Source organism: Hyperoodon ampullatus (assembly GCF_949752795.1).
Source record: "Hyperoodon ampullatus genome assembly, chromosome: 14".
In the NCBI taxonomy this organism is placed as follows: Eukaryota; Metazoa; Chordata; class Mammalia; order Artiodactyla; family Ziphiidae; genus Hyperoodon; species Hyperoodon ampullatus.
The window spans coordinates 29,046,583-29,062,094 of NC_136927.1; the positions used below are offsets into that span (position 1 = coordinate 29,046,583).

Genomic DNA, 15,512 nt, shown 5'->3' on the forward strand with positions numbered 1-15,512 from the left:
CACACTTATCTTGGATTCCGCACAGCGGTCTTTTGCTTAGGGATCAGTGAGACTTAGAATTAAAACTATCCTTCATTTCAGCAAGATGCTGAGCTAAAAAGCCCTGTGAGGTTAGCCTGGGAACTCAAGTTTATTTAACCCTCTACAAGTTTATTACTATGCAAAAAATGTGAAATCAGTTTCAAGCAAATGACTTGTGCCCCAAATATTTTTTAACTAAAAAAATCTATAAGTGAGGACCACCTGAATTTAGACATTTGATTATTCTCTCCTGGATGATTTTTTTTTTTTTTTTTTTTTTGCGGTATGTGGGCCTCTCACTGTTGTGGCCTCTCCCGTTGCGGAGCACAGGCTCTGGACACGCAGGCTCAATGGCCATGGCTCATGGGCCAAGCCGCTCCGCGGCATGTGGGATCCTCCCAGACCGGGGCACAAACCCGTGTCCCCTGCATCGGCAGGTGGACTCTCAACCACTGCGCCACCAGGGAAGCCCCCCCTGGATGATTTTTGATTGATGCAACTAGGGGCACAACTCCCGGATGGGTGCTACTGGCATCTAGTGGGTGGAGGCCAGGGATGCGGCTAAACATCCTACAGTGCCCAGGGCAATCTCCCACAGCAGAGAACGATACAGCCCACAATATCAATAGGCCCGAGGCTGAGAAACTCAGGTCTATATATACATATGGATATAGATTAAATTTTTTACAAAATTTGAATAATTTTTATTATGGATACATAATATTCCCAGTATTCCGCTGTCTGTGAAATGGTAGAATATGGCATATTCTATTCAGCAACTCTCCATTGTTGGACATTTAGGTTGTTTCCTCTTTGTTGTTGTTAGAAACAATACTATGACAAATATTTTTTGTGTGTTTTTGGTTTTTTTCTTTTTTCTTTTGGCCTCCCTGTGCTGTATGCGGGATCTTAGTTCCTCGACCAGGGATCAAACACATGCCCCCTGCAGTGGAAGCACGGAGTATTAACCACTGGACCGCCAGGGAAGTCCCAGTATTTTTAACCTATATCTTTGTGCACTGGTCCCATTATTTTCTTGGGATGAATCCTAAAAACTGAGATTGCTCACTCGAAAGGAATAGGAAGCCGGCATCAGCTTATCTTCACACCAGCAGAACGTGAGCATGCCTGCTTGCTTGCAGCTTCACTGGCACCAGGCTTTCCCATTTCTTTAAATCCTCAGGGTTCTCGTGGTGCCCACATGGCCACACTCAGAGTTCTGGGGCAGTCTGGCGGGGATGGGGCTGAGGTACTGGCACTGCCTTTGTTAGGGACATTGGGTGTTATAAGGGCAAGTCTCACACCTGCTGTCCCCAGGGGTTCTCACCATCTTTGTTTACTGCAGGATCCAGACACATCAGTCAGGCCGCAGCCAAAGTCGACATTGAATTTGATTATGATGGGCCTTTGATGAAGACGGAAGTCCCAGGGCCTAGATCTCTGGTGAGTTGAACACAGCTGAATGGTGTGTTTTAGAAAAGAGCAAAAAGTGTCCATGGGGCAAGAACACAGCTAAGCTGAGGGCTCCGTATCCTTAGCTGCTTTCAGAGAGTTCACCATTAGAGATCCAGAACCTTAAACCAAGCCATTCCTTTGTAAGAAGCCAAAGAAGTCTTCTCAGAGGAGATGTATCAGTTGTCTATTGCCACAATAATGCTGTGTAACAAACAGTCACAAAACCTCAGCAGCACACAAGTTGCTCATGCATCCAGGGTTAACTAGCAGTTGGGTAGGCAGCTCTCTTGGGCTCATCTGCATGCCTGAGGGATGATTGGCTAGGCTTGTCTTGGGTCACTGTGGTGACTTGGCTCTGCTTTGGGTATCTCTCATGCTCCAGCCAGCCAGGCTGAACTTGTTCTCACAGTGATCGAAGAGGAGAGCTTGCTATAGGTCTCTTGAGCTAGGCTCCGCACTGGCCCACCATCATTTCCACTTCATTCTGTTGGCCAAAGCAAGTTACATGGCTTGCTTTGAGTCCAGAGTCAGGCGCTGGGGCAGAGCATTCCAACAACAGTGAAGGAACATGATGATGTGATATGGCACAGGGCACACAGGGGATATAGCACATCCCCCACTGAGCTTGACCTTAAAGGGCCACAAGGAGGAATTGGATGAAGGAGTGCATTCTGTTGTAGGCAAGGGGAATGGTATACGGAGAAGCCCTCAGGGTGACAGTACAGGGTGTATGAGAGACATTGGGTAGCTCTGAATCCCTGGAATTGATGTTAGCCTGTGAGATGGAAGAGACACAGATGAGTGAGGGGTGTTGCTGCTTCTCCTCAAAGAAGCTACAAAACCTGCATACAACACACTTTGGAAGGCTGGTTAACCTTGATTCTGTGTTGTAATGTGCAATACTCTTTCTAATGTTTGCACCTAAAATATAACAGTGTAAACCTTTTTAATACAAATTTATTTTCTTTGCATATTTTGCAGATTTTATCCACAGTGTCTTTTTTTTTTTAAGTCAAAAGCTGTCTCTTTTGTCGTTGAAACTATTTAATAAATCCAGAAATCTTTGTACCGACGTAAATGATTGTAGTTATTTTGCATAGTCTTTTGCTGACAAAAGACTTTTTTCATGCATATTTCTATTGGGGAGGGGTGGATTTTAATTTAATAATAGTAAAATACTTGGAATAAATTTCATATTCTTGTCATGAATATTATTTTGTATTTTTACGTGGAAATACATAGTTTTATGACACTAATTGCTAAAGTTTACTTTATGTTGACTTGTTTTTAAAGAAGAAATCCTTGTAATAGTAAAACCACTAGTTTGTAATTCCCAGTTTCTATGTGGAATTGTACAAGTGGGGTGTTCAGATTATAATTTTAAATGGTTCTTTGATGTGCAAATTTCTATTTTCAGTTAATTTTATTTTCCTAATGGGGTGTTAAAGCCTTTTTTTAACCCCTAAATAAAAAGAGAGCCCATGCTTTTCTGGACATTAAATATCTTCAGCTTAAATTTTTTTGTTAAATCGTTTATTTGACTGTTATCTTTGAAGTGTCTAAACCTCCAGCCTGTCTGTTGTACTGGTAATTTAACTGGCAGGAATTGTTTCCTGCCAACTAATTCTATTAAGCAATTTAAAAATATTTATAGTACTGGGAAAACATGAAAGATTTTAAGCTGCTCTGGCAAGCATGTCTCCTTGCTATAATGCTTTTCTCTTCTCTCCTGCAGGAGTTAATGAAACAGCTGAATGTAATTCAGGTGAGTGGGGATGAAATAACAATCCTTCCATTGCTTCTTTGTTACAATTTCGCCAAAGGACACAAACACTTAATCTGTGCTGGCTCTTTTTTTAAAACATGCAGGTGACTTTTGATCTAAACATTTTTTTCTAATTTCCCTTGTGATTTCTTCTTTGACTCATTGGTTATTTATGTGTTGTGTAATTTCCACATTTTGGTGAACTTCCCAAACTTCTTTCTTTCTTTCTAAATTTTTAAAATTATTTATTTATTTATTTATTTATTTATTTATTTATTTATTTATGGATGCGTTGGGTCTTCATTGCTGTGTGCGGGCTTTAGTTGCAGTGAGCGGGGGCTATGCTTCTTTGCAGTGCGCAGGCTTCTCATTGCAGTGGCTTCTCTTGTTGCGGAGCACGGGCTCTAGTGATGCGGGCTTCAGTAGTTGTGGCTCACAGGCTTCAGACTGCAGGCTCAGTAGTTGTGGTGCACAGGCTTAATTGCTCCACCGCATGTGGGATCTTCCTGGACCAGGGCTCGAACCCTTGTCCCCTGCGTTGGCAGGCAGATTCTTAACCACCGCGTCACCGGGGAAATCCCCCAGACTTCTTTCTGTTATCGATTTCTAATCTCATCTCATTCTATTGGGGTTGGAAACTTATTTTGAGTTTGAAATTTATTGAGCCTTTTTTATGGCCTAGCATATCATCTACTCTGGAAAATGTTCCACATGCGCTTGAGAGGGACATGTACCCTACTGTTGTTGGGTGGGGTGTTCCATGCATGTTTGTGAGATCTATTGATCTGGAGTGTATTCACGTTAATCTTCTGCCTATTTGTTCAATCCATTGCTGAAAACCAGGTACCGAAGTCTCCAACTAGTCTTATAGAATTCTTTTTCCCTTCAATTCTGTTGGGTTTTGTTTCGTGTATTTTGGGGCTGTGTTATCAGGTGCTTATATGTTTATAGTCATCTTAGTGGATGGACCCTTTTGTCATCATAAAATGCCTCTCTTTACCTCTAGGAACATTTTGTTTGTTTTACAGTCAATTTTGTCTGATATTAGTAGACATCATTGCATCTTTCTTATGATTGCTGTGAGAATCATATATCTTTTCCCATATTTTTACTTTCAACCTCATTTGTATTCTTGAATCTAAAGTGTGTCTCGGGGGCTTGCCTGGTGGCGCAGTGGTTGAGAGTCCGCCTGCCGATGCAGGGGACACGGGTTCATGACCCAGTCCGGGAAGATCCCACATGCCACGCAGCAGCTGGGCTCATGAGCCATGGCCGCTGAGCCTGCGCTTCCGGAGTCTGTGCTCCGCAACGGGAGAGGCCACAACAGTGAGAGGCCCGCGTACTGCAAAAAAATAAATAAATAAATAAATAAATAAATAAAAAATAAAGTATGTCTCGGGCTTCCCTGGTGGTGCAGTGGTTGACAGTCCACCTGCCGATGCAGGGAACGCGGGTTCGTGCCCCAGTACGGGAGGATCCCACATGCCGCAGAGCGGCTGGGCCCGTGAGCCATGGCTGCTGAGCCTGCGCATCTGGAGCCTGTGCTCCGCAATGGGAGAGGCCACAACAGTGAGAGGCCTGTGTACCACACACACACACACAAAAGTATGTCTCATGTAGACAGCATATAACTGAATCTTTTTATCCAGTCTGATGGTTTCTGATTTTTTTTGTTGAATTGTTTAATCCATGCACAGTTAATGTTATTATTGGTGTAGTTGTATTTACAGCTTCTGTTTTATTTTTTGTTCTCTCTCTGTCTCATGTCTTTTTTGTTCCTCTCTTCGTTTTCTAATTTTTTGTACATAAAGTGAATATCTTCTAGTGTACCGTTTTCATTTCTTTCATAATCACTATATATTTTTTAGTTTCCTTAGGCCCTAAGACTTACTATATACATTTTAACTTTTCAGAATCTTCTTCAGAGTTATATCTCAATCTTTTTTGTTGTGATATATAAAACACATATAGAAAAAAATCATAAAATACAAATCCACAGCCTAATAAACAATTATAAAGCAAATCACCCATGTAATTACCAGCAGGGCAAAAAATCCAACACTGCCAGCACCCACAGATACCGTCCATGTGTCCATAAATGGGCAGGACATGGCTTACTTCATCAATTCAAGCTTAATCCTGAAAGACTGAGGATCTAAGGAATTGCAGTGAGCCTGATCCAGTCTCTCCTTTCCCCAAGAATGCAGAAGCTGTGCACTTTTTCTGCAATTACGAAGAGAGCCGAGGCAATTACCTGGTGGACGTGGATGGCAACCGGATGTTGGATCTTTATTCCCAGATCTCCTCTGTCCCCATAGGTAAGAGCTGGAAAATCAGTCCCTGAATGTAGCCTCTGTCTCTGTGTTAGTTGTGGCTCTCCAGACTTCAGCCACTCCTTCCAAGATGTGCATCCTTGTGTGCAGCCAGACGCTTCCCTCAAGGGCAGAGAAAAGGAATAGGTCATTCGTAGAGCATGTATTACTAGGAACTTTACATGTCTTTTCTCATTTACTCCTCCCCAAAACCCTACAAGTATGGATCTGGGTAAATATGCCCATTTTGTAGGTAGATGAGCAAAGCTTGGAGAGGAAGCATAGGTAGAATGTGAACCCATGTCCAATGTCAGCAGTCTTAGGATTCTTGGAAGAAGATCCTGAGGCAGGGATTTGGTGCAAGTGGTTAACTGAGGGAGAGCTCTTGGGAGAAAGGGCAGGGAGGGAGAAAGAGGGCAGGGGGAAATTAAGAAGGATGAGGTCTCAGCCAGAGACCAGCCACAGCCTGATTCCACGGGGGTCTCTGAAGCGTGCTTTGCACCCCAGAGTCGGTCCCAGACCAAGGCAAAGAGGCTGGCCTTTTGGTACCCCTGGGCCAGTCGGTCCTTGCCCATCAGCTGCCAGAGGGAAGGACTTGTGTCATCTCTTGGGCGAAGCGGCTTCCATTCACCAGGGGCAATTTTCCAGAGAAGGAGGCAGCTGGAGCCATTAGCAGCACTGCCCACCCCACCCCCGCCAACACACACACACAGAGCAGCTGGGAGAGGGGTGGCTTGCCCAGGAAAGGTGACCTGGAGGGGCACCAGTAGCCTCTGCCTTACCAGGCTCACCTCCTGGCCATCCAGAGCAAGGCTGTGCTGCTGCAGGAGGGCATGGCAGACGGGACAGACAGGGCTGATTGGCACATGCATGTGGCTGCTGTTTGTAGCTTGGATGGTCGATGTTTCTTGGGTCGATGGATTACCCATGGCATCCACTGGTTTGTAGGCTGAGCGTCGGATGAAACCTGTCCCTTAGTGGATGATGGCAGACATCCTGGGCTCCGCATCAACAGCTCCCCACTCCCCTCCAAGCCCCTGCACTCAGCCGCCTGGGATCTTTCCCCTGAGACCCCCCTTTAGGTCTCCATGCCTCTTCTGCTTTCCCCCTGCCCGGTCCCTCGAACCTATTTATTTCCCATTAAGATGAGATTCTATGGGAAAAGAATCTTTAAAAAAAAAAAGGGAATGGATATATATATATGTATAACTGATTCACTTTGCTGGACACCTGAAACTAGCACAACATTGTAAATCAACTATACTCCCATAGGGGACTTCCCTGGCAGTCCAATGGTTAAGACTTTGCGCTTCCACTGCAGGGGCACGGGTTCGATCCCTGGTTGGGGAACTAAGATCCCACATGCTGCGCAGCGCGGCCAGAAAATAAAAAATAAAAAGAATCATACCAAAAAAAAAAAAAAGCTATACTTTTTTTTTTTCCAATAAAATTTTTATTTTTGGGGCTTCCCTGGTGGCACAGTGGTTGAGAGTCCGCCTGCCGATGCAGGGGACATGGGTTCATGCCCCGGTCCGGGAGGATCCCACATGCCGTGGAGCGGCTAGGCCCATGAGCCATGGCCGCTGGGCCTGCACGTCCGGAGCCTGTGCTCCGCAACGGGAGAGGCCGCAGCAGTGAGAGGCCCGCATACTGCAAAAAAAAAAAAAAAAATTTAAAAAAATTAAAAATAAAAAGTTAATTGGTTTAAAGAAAGTAGGTGTAAAGTATGCATGATAAAAAAAAATGTGATACTTGAAGACTGGGGGTTTTTCTCCAAAGTCTGCTTCCTGCTCCAAGAGTCACTGATTAGTCTTTTCTCATCTGTAACAGTTTTTGAGTTCTAGCCTGTGTCACTGTATCTTCACATTGTTCCATCATTCAACCAATATCTATCGGGCTGAACACTTGGCATCTGCCTTTGAGGGTCTTACATCTGGTCTCCTGACTTCTGTGCCTCCTACAAACTTGGCCTTCCTGCGCAAGTTGTTGCCAGGATTAGCAATAAGGAACAGAAAGCCCCCTGCACATAGTAGATGCTCAGTAAATGGCAGTAAAGGCTCTGCAGAGCCCAGGACATCTGGCTTCAGTGCTGTGTGGGCCTGTCTTACTCTTCCCTCCTCTATGATAAAAATCTCCCATTTTATCGAGCATCTACTATGTGCAAGAGACTTTGTGTTCATTATTGCTAATCCTGGCAACAACTGACCTGCTGTTGATGGACATTAGGTTGCTTTCAAGCCTGCAGGTGTTGGCGAGTCACCATGAAGATAGGTGTACACAGGTTTTTTGGTTTTTGTCTTTTTTTGCCATGCCACCTGCGGCATGTGGGATCTGAGTACCTTGGGCAGGGATCAAACCCACATCCCCTGCAGTGGAAGCACAGAGTCTTAACCACTGGACCCCCAGGGAAGTCCCTACATGGGTTTTTATTCACGTGTAGGATAAATTCATAGAAGAGCAATTTTGTGGAATCAAAGGGCATCCTCGGCCTTGTCGCGGGGTGGCAGGCCCAGGCTGGACATGAGCAAATGTGTGCAGGCAGCACTGGTTGTGCTGGTTGCAGAGTGCAGCCAGCATCCTTCCCTCCCCCAGTCCCTGACCGAATGCCTGTTGAGATTTGACTCAAGCAGTGGACACTGGCGGGGAAGGCAAGGACCACGTTTGCAATTCGTCACACAGGCCTGGGGAACCCGCCCAACCCTGGTCCCGAGTTAGCTTTAACCTTCATTCACTGTCCGTCTAGTCCAGTGTGTCTCCCACCTGAACATCAGAGTCATCCAGAGAACTAGTGGAAGATCTGGGGGCCTCACCCTGAGTGACTCTGAGTCAGGGGAATCTGGGCTGGGTCCCAGGAATGGGCCTTTGTGTGTAAAGAGAGTTGCAGGGTTGGAAGGGAAGGGAGGGGGCAGGCAATGGCGGGAGGGGCATGGGACCCCCGGATCCGATGCTGGTCTCTAACCATATCTTCCTCTCCCCAGGTTACAACCATCCTGCTCTCATGAAACTCATCCAACAGCCTCAAAATGTGGTGAGTCCCCGGGTTATGCAGTGTTCACAGAGATTCAGAGGATCACTGGGGCAGCCTTTGGAAATAGTCCAACCATTCAGTCATCCCTTAAATATTTATTGAGCACATACTATGCGCTAAGCGCTTGGTACGCCTTGGGTGAGCACAAACACAACGCCCTGCTCCCATGGAGGCAGCCAGTTAGCCACACACATAAGTAGAGAATTGCAAACATACTAAGTGCTACAGACCGAGGCAGTCAGTGCTCTGTGGGCATAAAACAGTGACAGTGGTAATAATGAACAATAGTTACGAGCATAATATGTGTAAACACTGTGGCTGGCACTTCACAGATTGAATACTGCCAAGTCTATGAGGCAGCTACTGTTGTTATCCCTGTTTTACAGAGGAGGGAACTGAGGCACAGAGAGGTTAAGTATTTGTCCAAGGTCACACAGCTAGAGGAGGTGCTGGGAATAAAACCCACGGGAGCTGGGCTTTTTGGGGATGGAGGGGCCGGGGGTCAGGGAAGAGTGGTCCCTGTAGGGAGAGGAGGGTGGGAGGGAGAGGAGCAGAGAGCTTCAGGAGCAAAAGAGGACAGTGCAGCGGAGCAGAGAGGGCCGGGAAGGATCCACGTATGACTGGAGTGGCAGGCAGGGGGCAGGTGACACACAGTTTCTCATCCTCGGCACTGTCAACATTCAGAGCCAGATTCTCCTCTGTGGTGGGCGCCGTTGATGACTGCTGACACTGGCTGTAACACACACACATGGAGACATGCATACATGCTGAGTGTACTGCTGAATGAATTTTCCCTTGTAACCCAGTGTTTCTCAACTTTCTTTTTTCAATTATCACTCCCTTAAGGAGCCTTTTTAGACGTTAGTTTCCTGTTGCTGCCGTCACAAACTACCGCCAGCCTAGGGGTTTAAAACAACACGCATTTATGGTTTCACAGATCTTGTGGGTCCGGAGTCTGGCCGGCTCAGCTGAGGGCTCTGCTTTGGGACTCACGAAGCTCAGGTCGGCTCTTAGCTGCAAGCTCGGGGGGAGGATCCGCTTTGGGGCTCGGGCAGGTCGTTGGCAGAGTTTGTTGCACGTGGTCCTTCCATCGTCAAGCCAGCAACGGCTGGTCCAATCCCTCTCTCTGCCGCTGCCCTTAGCAAAGGGCTTATATGGTTGCACTAAGCTCATCCAGAAAATCCAGAACAGTCTCCTTTCTGAACTGAATAAGAAGCTTAATTACACCTGCAAAGTTCCCTCTGCCATGTGATACTGGGTTGACCAAAAAGTTCATTGTGATTTTCCCAGAAAAATCCCGAACGAACTTTTTGGCCAAACCAATATATTCACAGTCCCGGGGATGGAATGAGAGTTGGGACATCTTCTTGGGGCATCTTCATAACTGTGCCTACAACACACCTATGGTGTGTGGTATATATGTATACGGTGTGGTACATACGTAGATAATAAGCGCCATGGAGATGTCTGTGCTTTCTATATCACAAGGGTAAGATGCTTTTCACCCCCACTGAATTCAACATGCCCTGACCCAGGTCCTATTCCCCCAGACCAAATTAGGCCGACCACTCCCCTTAACTTCTTTTTTTTTTTTCGGTACGCGGGCCTCTCACTGCCGTGGCCTCTCCTGTTGCGGAGCACAGGCTCCGGACACGCAGGCCCAGCGGCCATGGCTCACAGGCCCAGCTGCTCTGCAGCACGTGGAATCCTCCCAGACCAGGGCACGAACCTGTGTCCCCCGCATTGGCAGGCGGACTCTCAACCACTGCACCACCAGGGAAGCCCTCCCCTTAACTTCTAACAGCACATAAGTAGAATTGTACCAGGTGTGCTCTTTATCACGTCTGGGTTATTTCACTCAAAATCCATCTGAAGATGCATCCTTGGTAGCCGCAGAGGATCCATCCTCCTGGCTCTAATCATTCCATTGTGTGAACACACTGCAATTAACATCCTACCTACCGCTGATGAGCATCTGGGTCGCTTCCTACTGTGAACCTTCCAGTGTGTCTTTTGATGGCACATTCACACGTCCCATGATACAAGGCCAGTCCGTCTCTGGCCATGGTGAGCGCACACAGTTGGCCTCAGCAGATCTCGCCAGACAGTTTTCCAAACTGGGCGTGGGAATTCTTCTCCCTCCAGCAGTGTGAGAGCTCCAGCCACTCCCCGCCCTCCCGGGCATTGCCTGTCATTGGGGCTTTCATTTCTCAGGTGTGACATACGTGTCCACACATGACAAAGAGTGTGATTCCTAAAAGGAAATCAAAGAAAAGCAGGGGGACTGAGAGCCCGACCGTGTCAGGAACCGACTCTCCAGGCTTAAACGTTTTCCCATGAATCTGAACAGCAGAAGATAATAGGAAAGAACTCAGGTCCTCTTTACCTGTGGGTGTGCCTGCCTGGGAGGGGCCTGGACATGGTTCTCGCCTCCAATTAGTTGACAAGTCTAGGGGCTGCTCCAGCAGAAGCCGTGTCCTCCGGAGGGTGTCTGGCGAGGCCCGTTGGTGGCTCCATGCGTCTGTTTACATTCAGAGCCCCGCTTTGTTTCGAAACGTTCTGCGGATCCCAGATGCCTCAGCAGTTGGTGCTAAAAAACTGTGTCAACAAACACACCAGACACATTTGCAGTGTCAGCTGCCTCCGGAGGCACAGTCGTCCAGCAGCACGTGACTTCCAGGCCCAGAGATTCTGATTTCGGGGGATGACCTGCCCCCACCCATCCCTGCCCGGAACCTGGACCTGGATGCCACCCCCCATCTTCCCTTCCCCCACCCAGTCCGGGGCCTGTCCCGGCTCTGCCCCCAACTTCCACTTGGGGTTTCCTCAACAGCTCCTCTTCATCACTCCCTCCCACCTCCACGTCCATTCTCACCTCCTCCAAACCACCCTCCAAGCTGCGCTGTGCCTGGAACCCTCTCCTGGTACCTACTGCCTTCAGGATGCATCCCAGCTCCTCCACTGCAAGTGTAAAGCCCTTTGTGATCTGGCTTCTGCTTCTTCAGCCTCATTTCTTGACATTTGTTTGCTTACTGATGGAAGGAATGCCTACTATGTGCTGGGCACTGTCCTTGGTGCTGGATTTGATGGCGAGATCACAGTCTAGATTACAGTCCAGAACAGTCTAGACCACAGTCTGGATCACAGATTAGATCCATCTAGATCACTATCTAGACCGTAGTCTAGTTCATTGTCTAGATCACAGTCTGTGCTGACATCCTGCAGAGGGCACGGTGACCGGCACAGCCTTAGAGAAGTGACAGCTGACCGCCACAAGCTCAGCAGAGTATATCTGGGGCGTCAGACCAGACGACTGGTGATTGACGTCTTGGGTCTTCCAAACTCTTAGCGGGAAATGCGCTCAGCTGGTGGTCAAGGTATTTTACCTGTCCTGGGCAGGCTCCTGCCAAGTCATTGAAGTTCTGAGAAGGGCTTATCAACCCTTTTGTACCCCAAACACATCATCCGTTATTCATGTGCCGTGTCACCTGGATCCAATATCTGGGTTCCAGTTAGAACTTCTTATGTCACCAGGACCATCTCATTACATTGCCCACAGGTTATACAATAATTATTGGGCATTGCGCATGCCCAGTCAGTGCAATGTGTGATGAGTGCCGATTGACATCCGTGGCACCTTGGCTAGGCTGGCTGTAAGACATCAGTGTGACCTCCAGGCCTTTCCACCTGAGTGATTCTGTCCTTCAAGACTGAGCTCCTGCCTCATCTGTATGTTGTGTTTTCCCACTGGCTCCTTCTGAGGACCCAAGAAGGGATCCTCATTTTTGCAAGTGAGGACTCTAAGGACCAGAGAGGTTAAGTGACTTGCCTCAGGTTGCACAGCCACTTAAACCAAAGCTCATTCTCTTCCCGCTACAGCAGGTCTGATGGCGAGGATTCTAGAAACCTGTCCTCAATTGATTCTGCTACCCAAAGTCCCAGGAATCTTCTGTTCTTCATGAATATCATGCTTTGCCAAACAGGAATACCACCTCCACATCTTCCCTGGGCCCAGATAGACAGTCACGCTGCCAGCCCGGCCATCCCCTCTGTGAGCCGCTTCCCCCACTGCCAGTGATGGCAGTTCGCCTCCACCCTGATCTCGTGCTATGCTTGATTTCTTTGGAGCCCCATTAATACCTCGAAGCCAAAACAAAAGGCCCCTCGGCAGCCCCCACAGGCCACCCAAGGTCTCTGGGCTGTGCCAAGTAAATTCGTGTCCAGCACTGACATTTTCGGGTGGAGGCTGCTTGCGGCGTCTGGCAGAGGGTGGGATGTGAGGTCAGCAAACCTGGGCTTGAGTCGTGGTGCTGCCCCTTCCTGTGTGACTTGGGGCAGGTTGCTTGACCTCTCTGGGCCTCCGTTTCCCCAGCTCTACAATGAAAACGGTTCACTCCCTCCACCGCTTATCCTAGACCCACCCGGCTGGTCACAAAGAAGAAGAGGCAACAGAGGTATGAGCCTGCCACAAACTCTAGTGGGCCACGCCAAATCCCAACGCCACCAGGAGGATGAGTGCTGGGGCCTCCCTATCCTTGGGTTTCCTCCGATGGGGTGATGCCACCATGTGGATTTGCACTGAGTTTATTACACGATTGAGTCCAAGAGAGAGAGGGGTGCCTGAGAAGTTCCCAAGTCCCAGGCTCAATCAAACCTTCCATACTTTTTAATTCGTTGTTTTTATTTTTATTATTTATTTATTTATTTGGCTGTGCCTCTCGGCTTGCTGGATCTTAGTTCCCTGACCAGGGATTGAACCTGCATCCTTGGCAGTGAAAGCGCCAAGTCCTAACCACTGGACCGCCAGGGAATTCCAGACTCAGTGTTTTTATTTTTGACTAATTTCAGATTTACAAGTTGTAAAGATAGTTCCCATCTACCTTTTACCCAGTTTGCCCCAATGTTAACACCTCACCTCTCTACCGTACCCTTGTCAAAACTAAGAAATTAACGTTGGTGCATTACCTATTACAGGCTTTATTCAGATTTCCCCAGTTTTTCCACTAGTGTCCATTATTTTGGTCCCCAGAATCCAATCCAGTATGATGCATTGCATTTAGTACAATCCCTTTCTATTACTCAAATCCACTTCCTGATGACCTCATTGCTTATCCATTGAGAAGATCCCTCCCAGACTCTTCCCAAGCCTTCCAGGGGGCACTGGCTAGACCTGGAGGGACTGGACCGCTCTATTTTTATCCCCATTTGTATTTCCATTTGTGTCTTTTCCATAATGGTGGACACGTGTCATCATTATACATTTATCAAAACCCATAGAAGGTACAACACTCAGTGAACCCTAAAGTAAAATTGTAACATTCTTTTTACACGCCATTTTTCCGGCAATACAACATCACCTTCAGTTAATATGCCTTCGTTTACTTAACCTAATGTTGGGATTTAGAGTGGTTCTCTTTTTTGTTGTAAATAACACTCCCTCCTTTCCTGGGTATCAGAAGTGAGTGTCTGTTTAGCATCAGGTTTGCACTGTTGATTTCCTTACAGAGGTAAATCCTTCTCTGGACGCACATCTATCAAAATGGTGCGGTGGGGGGGTGGCGGAGGGGGGTCTAAAACTGCTTTTTCATATGCAGCTCATTCATTTATTAACCAGCTCCCTCATCAGATTGCTCTCCTAAGGCTCATTCTATTTAGAAATTGCAGAGCTACCGAAGCCTCTTTTTTTTCCCCGTTTTTTTTTTTTAATTAAAGTGTAATTCACATGCGGTCAAATCCATCCTTTGCAGGTACAGTTCTGTGGGTTTCAACAAATGCATAATCTGGGAATTCCCTGGTGGTCCAGTGGTTAGGACTCCACGCTTCCACTGCAGGGGGCACAGGTTTGATCCCTGCTCGGGGAACTAAGATCCCACAAGTCACGCGGTGCAGCCAAAAAATAAATAAATAAATAAATTTTTAATTTAAAAAATGCATAATTGTACAGCCACTGTCAAAGCCCGGACATTTGCACACCCATGTTCATACTGTTCACAGTAGCCCAAAGGTGGAAGCAACCTAAGTGTCCATCAGCAGATGAGCAGATACAGGAAATGTGGCATATCCATACAGTGGAGTATTATTCAGCCTTAAAAAGGAAAGGAGAAAAAATAAAAGGAAAGAAACTCTGCCGTATGCTGTAACATGGATGAACCTAGAGGCCGTTATGCTAAATGAAATAAGCCAGTCGCAAAAGGACACATACTGTTTGATTCCACTTATCTGAGGTGGCTAGCGTCCTCAAAATCAGAGACAGGAAGTAGAATGCTGGTGGCCAGGGGCTGGGGGGAGGAGAGAATGGGGAGTCAGTGTTTAGTGGGGGCAGAGCTCCAGTTTTGTAAGATGAAGGAGTTCTGGAGATGGATAGTGATGATGGTTGCATAACAATATGAATATTCTTAACATTACTGAGAACGATATGCTTAGAAATGACTAAGATGGTAAATTTTGTTACTTGTTTTTTAACCAAAATCCAAAAAAATCCAGACACAAACCGTTCATCTCCCCAGACATTCCTCTGAGCCCACGGGTAGTCGATCGCACCCCAGCCCCTGACAGCCATGAGCTGTTTTCTGTCCCAATAGTTCTGCCTTTTCCAGAATGTCGTAGGAATGGAGCCCTGCAGTGGGTGACCCTTTGATTCCAGCTTCTTTCACTCGGCATCGTGACTTTGAGATTCTCCCGTGTTGTTAAGTGTGTGGGTAGATTGTTCCATTTCATCGCTGAGCAGTGTTCCATGGTGTGCATATACCACAGTCTATTTATCGTTTCCCCAGTGGAAGGACATTTGGGCTGTTTCCATTTCTTGGCAACTGAAGATAAAAGACACAACAAGCCTTCATATCCATTCACATCTTTGTCTGACATATGCTGTCATTTTTCTCTTAGGTAAATACCTCAGAGCGAACTGCTGGGTCATAGGGTGTGTGTCTGT

General features: G+C 47.1%; 1 protein-coding gene across 8 annotated transcripts in view; it reads left to right on the forward strand.

The window, feature by feature from the left end:
- The window catches only part of ABAT (4-aminobutyrate aminotransferase), a gene marked incomplete at both ends in the record, with an annotated part of 35,231 nt that overhangs the window by 4,281 nt on the left and 15,438 nt on the right, over positions 1 to 15,512 (forward strand). For 6 of the 8 annotated variants that reach the window (XM_079719517.1, XM_079719522.1, XM_079719518.1 and 3 more), the window contains 4 exons: positions 1,367 to 1,464; positions 3,212 to 3,241; positions 5,442 to 5,559; positions 8,532 to 8,581. In XM_079719517.1, coding sequence (XP_079575643.1) covers positions 1,367 to 1,464; positions 3,212 to 3,241; positions 5,442 to 5,559; positions 8,532 to 8,581 — 296 coding nt within the window. The remainder of the gene's footprint in view (positions 1 to 1,366; positions 1,465 to 3,211; positions 3,242 to 5,441; positions 5,560 to 8,531; positions 8,582 to 15,512) is intronic. The other 2 variants (XM_079719521.1, XM_079719523.1) reach the window with 2 other exon arrangements.